This window comes from Echinops telfairi, unplaced genomic scaffold, assembly GCF_000313985.2.
Source record: "Echinops telfairi isolate 266 unplaced genomic scaffold, ASM31398v2 ScPeMD7_7469;HRSCAF=8507_0, whole genome shotgun sequence".
Classification (NCBI taxonomy): Eukaryota; Metazoa; Chordata; class Mammalia; order Afrosoricida; family Tenrecidae; genus Echinops; species Echinops telfairi.
This window is the reverse complement of record NW_022111372.1, coordinates 40,565,139-40,581,638: the sequence shown is the minus strand read 5'-3', so window position 1 is coordinate 40,581,638 and position 16,500 is coordinate 40,565,139. Positions and strand designations below refer to the sequence as shown.

The 16,500-nt window shown below is 45.3% G+C and overlaps 1 protein-coding gene across 1 annotated transcript in view; it reads right to left on the bottom strand.

Moving 5' to 3' along the window:
- PCNT (pericentrin) overlaps window positions 1-16,500 on the bottom strand; it is a 127,985-nt gene that overhangs the window by 91,998 nt on the left and 19,487 nt on the right. Inside the window, exons 8-13 of the mRNA XM_045284550.1 lie at window positions 15,689-15,800; window positions 13,891-14,134; window positions 13,259-13,346; window positions 8,018-8,234; window positions 7,496-7,713; window positions 4,163-4,608 (exon numbers count right to left, since the gene is read on the bottom strand). Of these exons, the coding sequence (XP_045140485.1) occupies window positions 4,163-4,608; window positions 7,496-7,713; window positions 8,018-8,234; window positions 13,259-13,346; window positions 13,891-14,134; window positions 15,689-15,800 (1,325 nt within the window). The remainder of the gene's footprint in view (window positions 1-4,162; window positions 4,609-7,495; window positions 7,714-8,017; window positions 8,235-13,258; window positions 13,347-13,890; window positions 14,135-15,688; window positions 15,801-16,500) is intronic.

Sequence of the window (16,500 nt, the reverse complement as noted above, 5' to 3'; positions counted from 1 at the left end):
GAGAAAGGAGGAACCAATCGCAATGATCGACACACAATCATACACCCCTCTCCAGGGGGAAGAACAACAGAAAGCATGGGAGAAGGGAGACAGCAGTCGGTGTGAGAGATGAAAATAATAACAATGTACAATCTATCAGGGGTTTATGAGGGTGCAGGGGGGGGGGCTGATACCAAGGGCTCAATGGAAAGTAAATGTATAGAAAAGAATGAAGGCAACATATGTACAAACATGCCTGATTCAATCGATGTATGGATTGTGATAACAGTTGTACGAGCCACCAATAAAATGATTTTAAATAAATAAATAAAGATGTTTAAGTTTTATAGCCAGGTCTTAAGGGAAGCAGTAACACTAGTGAGATCAAAAAGGGAGCTGGTACCCAAGGGCAAAGTTCCAGAAAGGTTAGGAAAGGAGGAGGAATAGACAAAGAAATGCACGGAGGAAGGGGGCTAAGTGAGGTCACAATGTGGGGACTGCAACGAATGAAATGGCACAAAATATGTACGAATTTTTTGCACAAAAACGAACTCAAGATGGATTAAAGACCTAAATGTAAGTCCCAAAGCTCTCATGATCATCAATGAGAAGGCTGGAACAACCTAAAAGTCCCCACTGCAGAGCATACATAAGACTACCAAGCAGCATGGCGGAGGCCCATTCCGCAGAAGACAAGATAGATGATTGGGACATGCTGAAGCGACATCACTTATGCTCATCAAAACTCTTCATCGGGAGAGTGAAACGAGCCCACAAATTGGGGGAAATGTTTACCAATGACACACCAGACAAAGGGTTAATTACCAAAATATACAGAACTCTACAATAGCTCAATAAGAAAATAACAAGAGACTCAATTAAGAAATGGGAGAGACATGAACAGGTCATCAAAAATAGAAGTACAAATGGCTAACAAACATGAAAAAATGCCCAAGATCACTAGCCATAAGGGAGATATAAATTAAAACCATGGGATACCACTTTATACCCACCATGCTAACCACCCCACCACCACCACCCCCACACAAAAAAAACCCAACCAGAAAACAACAAATGCTGAAGAAGGTATAGAAAGATTGAAACTCATATACACTGCTGATGGACTTGTCGATACTATACAGCCACTGTGCAAAAAAACATGACAATCTAAAAGCAAGTGGAAATTGAAATCACATATGATCCAGCAATACCACTGTTAGGCACATACCCTAATGAAATAGGAGACACAACACAGATGGAGGTGTGCTCTCCCATGTTCATAGCAGCACAGTTCACTATAGCAAGAAACTGGAAGCAGCCCAATACTCAACAGTGGAAGAATGGATAAAAAACGATGGTGCATACCCACAATGGAACACTACAAGTCCCTAAAAGAAAGCAACAAAAACATGAAACGCCACATGACATGGCAGGGCCTCGAAGGCATCAAGCTGAGTGCAGTGAGTCAATCACAGAAGGGCAAGGATTGTGTGCGTCCACTACTATAAGGAGAAACACCAACTGAACAAGTCTTAGAAACCAATTCCTGAACAAAAGAACCAGACCCATGGCTTTCTGCCAGCCATCATCTCCTTTTTGCACCTTCACAAGAGCCCATGTGAAGATGCCACATTGCCGGGGGTCACTCCTTCAACATCTAAACAAGGCTCAGGCAAATAGGTGGGCCCCCCACAGGAATGGAAGCTTTCCGGAAATTCAAGCCAAGACCAGGAGAAGGGACCATCTACATTGTGGAGGAGGTGCTAACAGTTCTGTTGGGAGTATGATGGATGACAGGGGAGAACTAACCTCACATCGGGAAGGGATGATAAACAGTGAGTGTAGGGAACCTAGGGGGGACAATGGGACAGATTTTATGTTCCAAGGTAAACACTCCGAATACGTTTCTACCCAACCTACAGGGGAGCCACCCCATGGACTAAGCACCCTTGTAGGCAGCATGGCATAACGCAGGGACTACACCAGAAGGACTTAACCTAAAGGCCAGCTGAATGAACTGAGCCCTGCCTTGAAGCGCCTGTACCCTTGGACTTGGGGTTATTTGGATGGGAGAGGAAGCAGAGAGTGGTTATTCCAGGACTGTGGAAGTGGCGGTCACTGGACCTTATGGGAAACCCCCAGCTCAGCGGGTGTCCAATGGAAAGGGACCCAGGATCATACATGTAGTACTTCAATGCCCACCTTGCAGTGGCACAACTGGTCTTAATCTGCTGAGCAGGAATCTGCACTTGGAAGACTGATCTAGGAAGGTCCCTCCTGGGATCAATCCCCACACTTAGGGGTCAACAGAGCCCAACTGAGTAGGCAATCGAACTGTATAGGGAAAACACTCATGGGTTGAGGGTTGAGGTGGAACTGGACTCACATAGAATCCTCATAGCTACAATGTCTGGAGTGCTGGATCATTGGGAAGTAATGATGATAATAGTGCAATTGACTTATACCCCAGGGGGGTGGCTGACAACGCTGTAACTTCTTTGTTTATATGGGCTTTTGCTTTCCTGCTTGTAGCTTGTTTTATTTCGTGTGTGTGTGTGTGTGTGTGTGTGTGTGTTCTGTTTGGCTACTGGTTTTGGTTTATGCTGCTATTGGTGCAGGTGGTCTTATAGGGCTTTGGTTTTGCCACATTAGACCGCCAAAGTAAACCTGAGACTACACGTGTAAACCCCATGGACAAGCTGATGGCGTCTGGGCTCCTACTTAACTCTAGCCCCAATTCAAGAACAGTCCGTTCTGATAATGTGACCCTGCTCGATACTCACCTTCATGAAATGATTACTGAAGATAAGGGTGCTACAGCAAAATGCGGTGAAGAAAGCAGATGGTGCCCCGCTATCAATCGGAGTAGTGTCTGGAGTGTTAAAGGTTTGTATTCAAACAAGCAGCCATCTAAGCGAGGAGTCAACTAAGTCCACAGGGAAGCACACCAGCTTGTGTGATCCAAAGAAGACATTAACAAAATTCAAATATGACGAAGGGAATTAGAGCTGAAATCATGATATCCAATTGATAAAAGGCTGTGGAGGACAGTGAGAACCCCAAACTTATCTGCAGAGACTCCAGTCAGACTATGTCGCTGACAGGTCCGCTCTAGCCACAGGCAAGTCCCCACCAGCCTGGCTGTCAGGCAGTCGCCATTGCGATCTTGATTAGGCTGGATTCAACGCGACACTTGACCAGATGACCTCCCTATAGACCCAACCTGAGTTTGTTCTAGGTGCAACTATCTCTTACTTGTTCCATGACAAAAAGTTCTTCTCTGGCTTTGTAAATATTGATGAGTCTTATCTTTATTATTTATTTATCTTTTTAAATTACTATATCCTAACCACCTTATTTCGATTTTGGTTTCTTGGTTGTTTCTGTTAGGTTTCCCAGTTTGTGAATGAAGCACAGGAGGAGTAGATGCATAGTGATAACTGATACATGTATTTATAGGGGATGGAGGGGGGGGGGGGCAGGGGTGATGGGGAGGGAAAGGGGATTTCGAGAGTAAACAATGAAGGCGGGAGGGGGTAGGGAGCACTAGAACTGATTGTGATTACACTCTCATTTTAAAGGCGATTTAAAGATGGGGCAAGGGGAATGTTCCAAAATTGAAAAACTGATGTGGTAATGATTGTACAATTCTTGATATGATTGAATGATTGAACTATTGAATTATATATGTAAATTATGTGCCAATAAAACTATTGGGGGAAAGTGTATGAATTTTTAATGTATAACTGATGATATGCTGTCAACCTTCACCCAATTCATGTTTTTTTAAAATCCTATTTGTGTTTTAAAAATACAAAAATTAAAGTCACGGTGATCCACTTCATGTCTTCCTGATGTCTCATAAGTGAGGTTTGTGGCTCACTTATTGAAATTTTAAAGGACAAAAAGAAATAGAAAAGTGTAGAGACCCGCACTCGACACTTTACTTAAAGGACTGAGAACACTGAACACAGGCCTCTCTCAGTGTCTGTCTGGGCACTGGGCTTACCTGTCGGGATCGTAGGGGGAAGACCAGGCGGCCAAATGTCTTCAAACTGAACCCCAGGCCCTCCACAGCATGACTGCCCGAGAGTTACCTCACCCCTTCGAAGGCTTCCCAATAGTCACATGGCAACCAAGCCCCCTTCTCCCATCAAGTACGTGGCCCTGGGCCACCACCCACCTATTCTGGGCCAGCATCAGCTGGAGGGCACAGTCCTCCTTCAGGCGGAGTGTGGTACGCTCCCAAGCCTCAGCCACGGGGCCGCACTGGCTGCACTGTGGAGGCTCATCCCCTGCCACCCCGAGTTCCAGCTGCTGCAGGCGGCCCTGCTGCTCGGCCAGAGACCTTGCCAGCTCCAGGATCTGCTTCGCCTGCTCATTCTGAAGCTGCCTCATTTCAGTCTCTCGAAGCTCAAACTTATCTATTATTGCCTGCTTCTCAGACTCCGTTTTTTCTCTTAGTTCAAGGAGCACCAGTGTTAATTTCTCTTCAGCTTTTCTCTTCAGGTCCTCGCGAGTAACTTTCCATTCTTCTTCTTTTTCTTTGAATTCTTGTCTCATTAACTGAATCTTCTCCTTACTTTTCCTTACTTCTTCCTGGTGGTCTTCAACTAATTTACATTTTGCCTGCAGACAAGAGAATTGTAATGAATTTAAGAGAATTAAAAGGGAAGGTTATTGGCATCAGTGACTCAACTCCACCAGGGAAAACAGAAAGAGGCCCGCAGCATGGCGACATCATGCTGGGCAGAGTAGCAGGAACAGTTCTGTTGGTAGGAACAGAAGAAACTATTCATCATTGTTCCTGTGTGCTATCAAATTAATCCAATGCATAGTGATCCTGTAGAGAATAGAACCATCCTCTATGTCTCCCAGGCCGCACACTTTTTGGGAGCAGATTATCAGGTTTTCTCCATAGTCACACGTGGGTCCAACCTATCAGTTAGCAGCCAAATGTTTACCACTGTGCCACCAGGGCTCCTAATAAGAGAGACCTAAAAGGAATCTCTCTAAAGCTATCTGCTTTAAAGAGTAATGGTACCCACCGCCTAGCACCTGGTAAACGGTACCCACCCCCTAGCACCTAGAACCAACCACGCTGTATCTCTGGAGTGGGCACTCCTAGAATCTACAGGCACTAGCCAACTCAACAACAGAAACATGAGCAAAGCCAAGCAACACAGGGGGTAAGAGCCTTCACTGCTGTGCCCTAGACCACCAGCGGCCATACTAGACTTGTCCAGGCATCTGCTTTTCTGCCCAGGGCAAAGTGGACACCATCAGGAGAAGGCTCACCATCAGCATGTGAGCGGACACAGTGAACAGTGTATGAGCTCAAGTCTCCTGGCTTGCACCTTTTACATTCTAGGACATGGAAAGAGCAAGAGGCTGACAAACTACACAATGCTGAAATTCTAGGGGTTTCTTGTTTGTTTTGGGTTTTTTTGGGGGGGAGGGATTACGGAAAAAAGGGCGATAATAATGAAACTGAAGATATGGACATATGCTGATTTTCAAAAGCATACGTCAATAAATCATTAGATATCTTCAATAACAATTTTTTTTTAAAGTAAAACATCAGAATGACCCAACTCCTCTTATTTAAAATTCAAGTAATGAAAACTAAGGTTCGGGTTATGCTTCTGATTCCAGCTCTAATCAAACTCACCTTCCCAAAAGGAACAACTATAAACGTCCAGTAAGAATATTTTTGAAAGCTCCCTAATGACTCTGGAGAACACATATAAACAATGTCACTGGGTGAGGTGTCCATGAGAAGTGTTTTAGCCTGAGAGCAAACCACCTGTGCTATGCTGGTAGAACTCCCACAACCTTTCCTCTGTGAACCTGAGACACCAAAAAGGGAGAAGAGGCCAAGTCATGACAGAACTGTGTCCCCCCTCAAACGATGAATAGCTGGGCTAGGCCATGAGTCCCAGGATTGGGTGGTTATGCCCCATTTTATGATATGACGTAATTATCCTCCATTTCATAATGTGTATTGTGAGTCCTAATCTCTGTATGTTAATGAGGCAGGATTAGAGTGGGTTGTACCTTGAGTCACAGATACAAGAGGGCATGACTGAAGTTCTATCTTTACTCAAGTCCTCAAGTCAACCCAGGCCTGAGTCAAACCTTTACCTGTAAGAGATTATGGAAAAAAACAAAGCTCTCCCCACAACTACCATGACCCCAATTCTGCCTTGCAGACCTGGTTAGACCAGATGATGCACAGCGGTACAGATGGGAATTGGAAATGCAGGGAATCTAGGACAGATGAACCCCTCAGGACCAGGGGTGACAGTGGCGATACCAGGAGGGAAGGGGTGTGTAGAAAGGGGGAATTGATCACAGGGAGCTACATATAACCTCCTCTCCGGGGGACGGGCAGCAGAGGGGTAGGTGAAGGGAGACGCCAGGCAGTGTAATATAAGATATAATAATAATTTATAAATTATCAAGGGTTCATGGGGGAGGGCGGAAGGGGAAGGGAGTGGGAGGGGTAAAAAAGGAAAATGAGCTGATTCCGGGAACCCAAGAGGAAAGCGAATTTTGGGAATAATGAGGGCAACAAATGTATAGATGTGCTGTACACAATTGATCTATGTATTGTGATGAATTGTATGAGCCCCAATAAACTGATTTTTTAAAAAAAAGCTAAAACCTCACTGCCATCAAGCTGATTTGGACGCATTGCCACCCTGTAGGTCTCTGAGACTTTAACTCTACAAGGGAGTAAAAAGCCTCGGCTTACTCCCACACAGCAGCTGGTGGTTTTGAACTGCTGATCCTGAGAAGTTTTTGTGGCGTAGTAGTTATACGCACTGGGCTGGTAACCAAAAAATGTTGAAAGGAGACAAGGACTTTCCCAAAGAACTAACAGACAGAAAGCCTTCCCCTCAAGCTGAGGCCCTGAATTCAGACTCCTAGCCTTCTAAAGTGTAAGAACATGAATTTCTTAAAGCCATCCACTTGTGGTCTTTCTAATATAAAAGCACCAGACAACAAATGCCCACAGTAAGGACAGAAGTAGAGAGACAGAGTTACAAATTCTATCAATAAATCATGCCCAAATCTCAAGACTAATCCTGATCGACACACGTGAGCAGACCCCAAAAGCAGGCCTGTTCAGACAAAAGAACTAAACTAGTGAGGCAGGGTATGGCATGTGAATTCTGCCAAGGTGACTGCTTGCTGAAATAAACATCAATGAGACTTTACAAACTATCATTCACAAAGTGCAAGACATGGCACATTACAGTTAGTAACAGCTGGTCACAGGTATGCATTAGAATTAGAGGCAAGCAGGGTAATGGAAGTAGATGTAGAAAAGATGTGACATCTCACAGGTACCTTGTTGTAGGTGGCCCCCTGCACGCAGCCCAGCACAGGGTCCTGCTCTTTATAAATCCATCAAATCCACCAAGGACCATGAGACAGCAACAGGGACCAAAGCAGGGCTAGCCCAGCCCTACCTGGCAAACAGCATCTCTACGGGAGGAGTAAAACTTACTTTCTCTGCATCTTCTCTCAGATGGATTTCATGCTGCAACTTCTCATGTAAATTTCTATTTTCTATTTTTAAGAGTTCCATTTCTTCCTTTAGATCAGTTTGAAGAAGTGACAGCTTAACTTTGTACTCATTTTCCAAGCCCAAGACTCTTGCAGCCACCTCTGTTTCCACATCTGAAGCCACGTCCTGCGCACACTGGAGACGCATCCGTGTGAGCTCTGCAGGGAAAGGACACCCCGAGACCACCGACAATGGTATCTCTACTGTTGTTGTGTGCTGTCAAGGTGATTCCAACTCTTGGCAACACTACAGGACAGACTACTACTGCCCCACAGTTTCATACATGACGATCTTTATGCCTATGGGTTTCCAAGACTAACTCTTTACAATAATGGAAAATCTCATCTTTCGCTCATTAATTAGGGATCAAATCAGTGATCGGGGCCCAACACCTCTCTCCATAGGCTGGAAACAGAAGCCCAGGGGCTAGGGACATGGGACAGAGGGATCATGGAGACACACCTTGGACATGCTCTCCTGAGAGGGCGGCCCGCAGCCGTTCAAGCTCCAGGCACTGCTCCCTCTTCCACACCTGGGTCTCTGCAAGGTGCTTGTCCGTGAGGTCCATCTTAACCTTCATCACCTCCTCCTCGTGGCGAATTTCAAGAGAGGACTTCAACATCTCCAATTCCCGCCTGTGTTTTTCTTCCAGCTCCACCTGCAGATGCACCAGGCTCTCCTGTGGAAGCACAGAGAACACCTCGCTGAGCCACCTCTCCTTCTTGGAGGGGACGCATCTGAACATGTCTCCGCTGGTTCAAAGCACATAAAGCTTTCTGTGGCTGTACATCCATTCTATGCCAGCCAGTGTTAGCTTCTAGGGGACACCATGCTAACTGCTGGCAGACGTAAGTTACTTAAGGGAGAAAGACTCAATCTGCAGGGGCAGGCGTGGGACAGAATGCAGGACACCAAACATCATGAGCCTAACATCATGCAAAGATACAACAACCAACCCACCCTAGGTGCCCACCCACCTCTGTTGTGCTCACACAGACCCAAGACCAAGCACACAGGCTGCTGGGAGCCCCTTCTTGGAGATGCTTACCACCAGCAGCCTGGAGCCTGCCTAGAGGTATACCCTAGTCAGCCACGGCCTGCCTGCATTCACCGCCATATTTCCCCCTCTCTTCCTCCCAGTAAAACTAAGCACCAGATGGATTAGCAATATATGTATAAATTTAAAAAGAACCAGGGGAAAATGCAGTCACGGTGAAAATAGGGACCAAGAGCTGAGAAGAAAGGCACAAAGTGGTGGCAGAAGACTCACAGAACCAGACACCAGTCCTACGGCCAAAAAGGAGGTCAACTGAGAGGTGATAAAAACAGCCCACACCAAAGGGACTGCTGGTAGTAAAGAGGGACAAGCAACACCGTGCCAGAGACTAACTCCTCACCAACAGCAAGTGGCAAAGATACCTAACAACCAACTACACAAGCAGAAATATGAGCAAAGAAATAAGCAATGAATTGCAAACTAAGAAAAGTCACCTGCCATCAGCCCAATGAGGAGCACACCCCAGGTGACATGGTACCAGTGCCACCAAGGGGGAGGAAGGGCAGAGTCTGATCCTCTGAAACCCAGAGGTGTGCCCTCGCTCCCTGCTCCTTCCTTCTAGAAGAAACTAGAGGGAACGGTGTCAATTCTCCTTTAAATACTTGGTAGTGTGCACCAATGGAATTGTCCAGGTCTAAAATTTCTTCCGAGCAGCTTCAAACCACCAGCTGCTCCTCAGGAAGAGGAAGCACTCTACTCCCGAGACTGCAAAGGGGGCAGTTCTACCCTTTCCTACAGGGTTGCCATGAATCTGAATTGACTTGAGGGTAGTGACTTGGGTTGGGTTTTACATAGAACTTCTGTTTTTCAGCTTTTAAGGGACAATGAGTTAGTTAATGTGACTCTTCTAGGCAAAATCTCTAACTCCCACCAAACGACTTTTCCCTGAATGGATCTAGTAAGGAAATTGGGAAAGATACTGATAGGATCCACTTGCGAGTAATTTTGAACATTATTCCCCGGGGTGACACCTTGCTATAGGTAAAATAAGCTCTCTGAGTAACAGGAGAAGGGATCTCATTACCAGCAAGAGCCAGGAGTGAAGGGTGTCCTCTGGACCCAAGATCCCTGAGCAGTGAACCTCCCCGATCCAACTGTACCATCAAAGCAGCAGCAGCAGAGCCAGGGGCTAGAGCATGAAACAGAGTGATGGACTTCCCAACCCACGGAGCAGGTCAAGCGGAGTGCTTTTGTGCAGGAGGCTGGCTTGCAAAGTGGGAGAAGTGGAGTTGAATGCCTTCAGATTGAGGCTGGACGTTGGGTGCCACTAATGATGTAATTCAGGGAGCTGGGTTTGCTGACCCATGGATCTGGAGCCGAATACCTTCAGATTGAGGCTCATAGCAGCGTGGTATGCTCTTTCCAGCATTTATTAGCAGGCCTGAAACTTTGTAACATGTCCTAGTAAACAACTACCCTCAGTCATTTCTCACTGGCATTACAACTTGTTAACTTTCTTAATGGAATCCTTTAATCATATATTTCTCTGTGAGTTTCTGGGTAGCCATGGCAATAGATCCAGAAAGATCAAGTAGAGAAATAAAACAAGGAACATTAATTAAGGTTTTACAAACTTCATCTTGAGTTAGTTTTCATTGTGAATTTAGATGTATTTCATCTAAAGTGTTGAATTTATAATTACGGAGTTATTTGTGGATTCCTCTACCTCTTAAGGAAATTAGCTTTAAAAATTTTTCAAAACAGAAATCTCCACGCCAAGTGGTTTCACAGACTTATACCAGGCATTTAAAGCGGAGTTAGCCTTAATTCTCAAAAATTAATCCTCATCCAAGTGGAGGGTGAGCATGATAGTGGGATAGGAGGAAGGTGAAAGGAAATAGAGAAAAGAAGTAGGAGGCAAAAGCTATTTACAGGGGCTATAGGCATGTATATATGTAAATATACTGATTTATAATGAAAGGGTTAGAGACCAATGTACATATATTTATATGTTAAGTATTAAGATAGCAGGCGGAATTTGGGCCTCTACTCTAGGCCCCCTAAACACAAGAATACTTTGCTCTAATAACCTGGAACTCTTTGATACTCACCTTTTCAATATGATCACCAAAGACAAAATGGGTGCATAAGCAAATCTGATGAAGAAAGGGGATGGTGCTCAGCTATCAAAAGTTACAGCAGCTGGTATCTTAAAGGCTTGAAGTTAAACAAGCAGCCATCTAGCAGGGAAGCAAACAAGGCCACATGGAAGAAGCACACCAGCCTGTGCGATCATGAGGTGTCTACAGGATCAGATATCAGGAATCAAAAGATCCAAAACAAACAATTATATTGATGTGACTGAGGGAGGTTGGAGTGGAGACCCAAAGCCCATCTGTAGACAACTGGGCATTCCCCCACAGAAGGGATATAAGGAAGGGACAATTCAACCAGGGTGCAGTATAGCACTGAGGAAACACACATCATTCCTCTAGTTCCTGAATGCTTCCTCCCCACCCCACTACCATGACTCAGTTCTACCTCACAAATCCGGCTAGACCAGAGTATACACATTGGTACAGAAAAGAACTGTGGGCACATGAAATTCAGGACAGATAAAACCCTCAGGAACAGTAGTGGAAGTAGCAATATCATGAGGGTAGGGGGATGGAGGATGGGGTGGCCAGAGGGAACCCATCACAAGGTTGGATATATAGGCCACTCCCTAGGGGGACTAATAAATGTGGGACTAGAAATGTGGGTGAAGGGAAACAACAGACAGTGTAAGACATGAAATAACAACAATATTGTATGATTGATCAAGGATTCACGAGGGAGGGAAGGGAAAGGACCTGATACCAAGGGCTCAAGTAGAAATAAAATGTTTGGGAAACGTTGATGGCAACATATGTACAAGCCTGCTTAATAAAATTGAATGTTGGATTATCATAAAATAATCCAGCAATATATAAAAAGTGTCATACGCCACAGGCTTTATTCCAGGATACAGGGCTGGTTCAAAATTTAAAGAATCAATCAATGTAATATGCCATATCAATAGACAGAAAAAACTTAAATTCATAGATGCAAAAAAGGCATCTGACAAAATCCAATACCTACTCACAATAAAAACACTCCAAAAAAAGGACTAGAAGGAATGTCTCCACTTTGTTAAAAAAACATTTCCATGAGCCCACAGCTTATAATTATTAAAGCTCACTCCTAAATCAAAACCAAGGCAATGACACCCTCTTTCTTAACTTCCAATCAGCCCAGTCTGCGCAGTAAGGTAGGCACACAATAAATAAGACACACAGCTCAGAACGGAAGAAACAAAGGAGTCCCTATTTGCAGAAGCCATGATTTTCTACGTAGAAAATCTCAGGGAATCTATTAAAAAAAACTCTCAGATTAGTGAGTTCAGCAAAGTTGCAGGACACGAGACAAAAGGAATTAATATGGACACATGCAACAACTTTGCTGCATACAGGGAATTATGCTGAGTGAAAGATGACGGTCTCAAACATGTGAACAGCATGCAATTCTATTTATAAGACTCTCTCAAACTATGCCAACCAAAAGGTCACTGCTAGTGAACTTGGAATCAATTCAAACTCATGGTGACCCTATAGGACAGAGTAAATTGGCCCTGTGGTTTCCAAGACCATAAACCTTTATGGGAGTTGAAAGACTCCTATCTTTCTCCCAATCTCCAATGACAGTGATGCAGACTAGATGAGTGGTCGCAGGTAGGAAGAGCAGTGGTTAGCGAGAAGCAGGAGGAAAGTAGTTGGTAGGTAAGTGATGAAGATACCCTGTACCTTGACTATGGTGGAGGGTACATGAATTTATACGTGTGCTTAAACGAATAAGAAAAGCCCCAAACATCTGGTCCAACCTGTGGCCATAGTAGCTGCTCTAGTAGGAGCTAGAACTTTGGGTACACCAGACTAGGGGTGGGGAGTAGGTGTCTAGGCCAGCTCAGGGAGAAATTCTGGGAGCAGTGAAAATCACGGATCTAGAACTTATCCCAAAGAAATAATCAGATACTTTTAAGATAGATATTGACAATGGAAAATTAGAAATACTTAAATACCAAGGACAAGTCTATAAAATAAAAGATGGTACATCACACCCCCAAGTAGCATATATGTTCTGAATACCAAAGAAAGACCCGCACGCCCTACAGAACTGCATTGGCCAACCCAGCAACCACTGGATGTGTGCAGCGCCTGACATGCAAATGAATTACAATCAAGTAAATGAAAGCTTCAGCTCCTCACAGGCACGTGCTAGTGCTACCACGCTGGACAACAGACAGGGACCGTGTCCACGGTCACACAGAAACTCTGCTTAGACAGCACTGATTTATGAGGTTAATAACGACAGACTTAAACAAGGTATAGACCTCTCAAGGAGGAAGGTACACAAGGGCCAGTAGCACGTGGAATACACAGAAGCCAGACAAGGAAATAAAGCAAGGACCCTTCGGACCACCAATTCTACCTCCCGATCGATAACCCACAGCAGTTATCCCAAGTGTGCAAACACATAGTAATGCAATGTGCTGAGCATCAGAGGCACATGTAAGATAAAGGTGCAAGCTTTCTGCTACTTGATGGGTGAGAAGCACGAATCCAGACTCCTAAATATAAGATTAATAACACTCAACCTTTTCTCAATGATTTAAAAAAAAGGCCCATCACCTCATGCTGCTCGAGTTGAAGTTTCAGTTGGTCAAGGTGTTCTTTCCTTTCCTTCTCAGCTATCTCTTCTAAAAACATACTGGAGGAGCTAAGAGAGAAAACTTGAGTTAAGCAATGAGCAAATGCCACTTCTCCATCCAGAAACTCAAATCTGTCCTGGAAAGCATTGAAACCGCCTGTATCCGAGGAGAAAATCCCTCCCCACCCATCCAGGGCCAGCCTGCTCTATGTTGGCAAGAGGCCCGTGCTCCCATGGAGTCAGTTGTGTCTGAGTAGCGATGGGTGAATTCTGAACTGGAGCCCACGAAAGCATGCCGACAGGCAAGGAGACACCCACAGGAACATGCTGGGTCCTGGACTCTATACCCACAGCTCCCTGTTAAGTCCCAAGACATGACGTGGAGAAACTGCAGGCTCGGTCCCATAAGCCAAAGACTTGGGTGCTATTTAATATTCACTTTGTTTCAAGTGCCAACTAAAGAAAGCCATTTATTTGTACATAAATATAAAACCAAGACTTGAGATTACCAAATAACACCCCCACGCAAAAAGCAAACAAACCCTGGAATCTGAATTCAGTTCAGTTTCTATACTTGAAACACCTATTTATGATGAAAAACCATTGTATTTACCTGATTTCCGCATATTCCTGAAAAGAATCTTCCTTCACCTCTTGCAGCCGTTGCTGTAACAGAGTTAGGTCTTCCTGGTAGCTTTTTTCAGTATCTCTTAATTTCTTTTCAAAATAAATCCTCAACTGCTCCAGATCAGTCTCATGTTCAGCTTTCTCTCGTTGCTGCTGCAGTCCAAAGTCTCGCTTTAGCAGTTCTAACTCTTCCACGTGCGATGCTGAAACCAAGAGCTCCTCATGGAACCCTTCAATGGGATGAAAGCATGCCGTCATCTTAACACAAAACTCTTGTGAAGAACCAGGACCTACTCCAGGCCCTAAGGAATCCTCATGGTGCAACAATCAAGCACTTCGTTAGAGCTGGCAGTTTGAACCCACCAATGCACCCACCCACCCAGCAGGTCCCCAGAAAACCTAACCATCTTCTCCCATAGAGATCACAGCAGAAAAAAAACCTTACGAAGCAATTCTACTTTGTCACCTAGTTTTGCTGTAAGTTGTAGTCAACTAGAGTACCCAACAATTCAGGCCCTGAGATATGGAGGGCAAAATTCCAAAACTGGACCCAAGATTCCAAATCCAAGTCCCAGAACATATAAGTGCAATAGAGTCCCTCGTGCCTTGGCTGTGTGACAAGAAACAGCCCGGGACACAAGGGCACAGCACCAGATGGGCTTAGCCCCCAGCACAAGAACCCCCTCGAGAAGCAGAACGCGTCCTCTGGCTGCTGGCAGGAGGGAGAGTCAGGCCATAAGGAGCACTCAACACAGCATGAGGAGCTGTGACAATGAAGGTGGTCCTGTAGCAAGAACCTGGGGCAGTCTCAGAAATGGAGAGTGACACTCAGCCAATAGTCACCAAGTACAAGAGGCCTCCATCCCAGCCCACAGCCTAATTAAGACAGGAAAAGGAGTTTCATAGAGGCCTGAGGCAACCCTCTGGGTCCTCTGAAACTAGAGAGAAGTACTCAGCCGCACCACCTCTGGCTTCTGACCCACAAGTGAGAGCTAGTAAATGGGTGTGGTTTTAAGCTGCCATGCTTAAGAGGAAATACAGAGGGCAGTTTGTCACTCTTTATTGCTATTTTGATCCAAAGAACACTGCAGCTGGTTTACCGTACTCACTAGCTTTCAAGTAACCAACTGGACCTGCTGTCACAAGGTTGAGCAGAGAGCTAAGGAGAGGATTGCACAAATGACCACAGCAGGCAGACCTGTGTGGAGAGTGCTCACTTCCAGCCCTGCCTCATCACTCTGCTCTTCCTTCCAAATATCACTGCCCAGTAAGCATCATGGTTAAGTTTAGAAGCTGTCCGTCTGTTTGAAAGAAGCCTGGTAGTGTGTAGCAGTTACCAAATTGACTGTTAACTGCATGGTCAACAGTTCAAACCACCAGCCACCAGAGGAAGAAAGATGGGGCTTTCTATCCCGAAAAGTAAGGCAATTTTACCCTGTCCTACAGGGTAACTATGACTCAGTATGAACTTTGAGACAGTGAATTTAGTTTTGGTTTGGTCTGGCTATACCTCCCTACCTCGTGGTCTGGGACCTGAGCCACACGTGGTATGCACAACCTGAAGAGGTCTATGCTGCTTCTGTTCCAACAACCTGCAATTCACAATGTTCTGAGACGGCACAGAGACTGCCCTGATGCAGCAAAGGGCAAGACTTGGTTTCTCAAAGGAGCTTTGCAGAATGTCAGGGGCATCTCACAATTGTAAACCCCAGTTTGGTGCTTCAACATTTAGAAAGAAAACCATAGCACTTGAGGATCTGGACTGCCAACACAAAACTCCTTACCCCGCCCTTCCTGACCATCGGCTCTTGCAGAATTGAGCTGGGACCACAGGTGCTGGATCTCCTCTTGAGACTGAGCCTTCAACTCTTCGTATGATGCTTGAAGACGCTCTAACTGTTAAAACAAAAGGCGTGACTGGGAAAACGGTCACCAGTTGAAATGCCCATTCCAAGCACATATTATTTGTGCTTGCCTCCCTGAATACCTTGGTATCCGCATATAACAAGTGTGAAAATGAACACATGTGGGGGACCGGCCCCAATCCCAACTACTACGTGGACACCTGCCCCTCCCCCCAGAAGAATTTATTTCAAAGGACGGCATTGAATCTGCAGCTCCGGGAGAGGGACATATCTGATTGGAGCACACGGGTGCAGATGAAGAGGGAGGAGGAGAGAGTGGAGCACATCCTGGCCCACCAGACTGTGAGGATGATGTTCACAATTAGAGCAGCCAGTCCAAGAGAGGACCACATGGTCGGCTGCACTACGAGACATGACACTCCTCACTGACCCATAGCCCTACAGGGTACAACACCGGAGACACAGTGTGGGAATTGCACCCGATCTGATTGTGCCACACCGAGGCAAAATACTAAGAGGGTGCAACAGAACAGCAAGGGAATGGAGTGGCAAGGTCTCCAGGGAATGCTGACGGTGGACTTTGGCGCCAGGGTGTAGTGTCCCAACAGATTGGACTGGAAAACACTCCTAAAGGCCAACAAACAATCCTTAAACTAACTACAAGCTTTTCTTTCTTGTTGTGTTTTGTTTAGTTTTTTGCCAGTGGTTTGTTGTTGTTTTGTTGTATATTG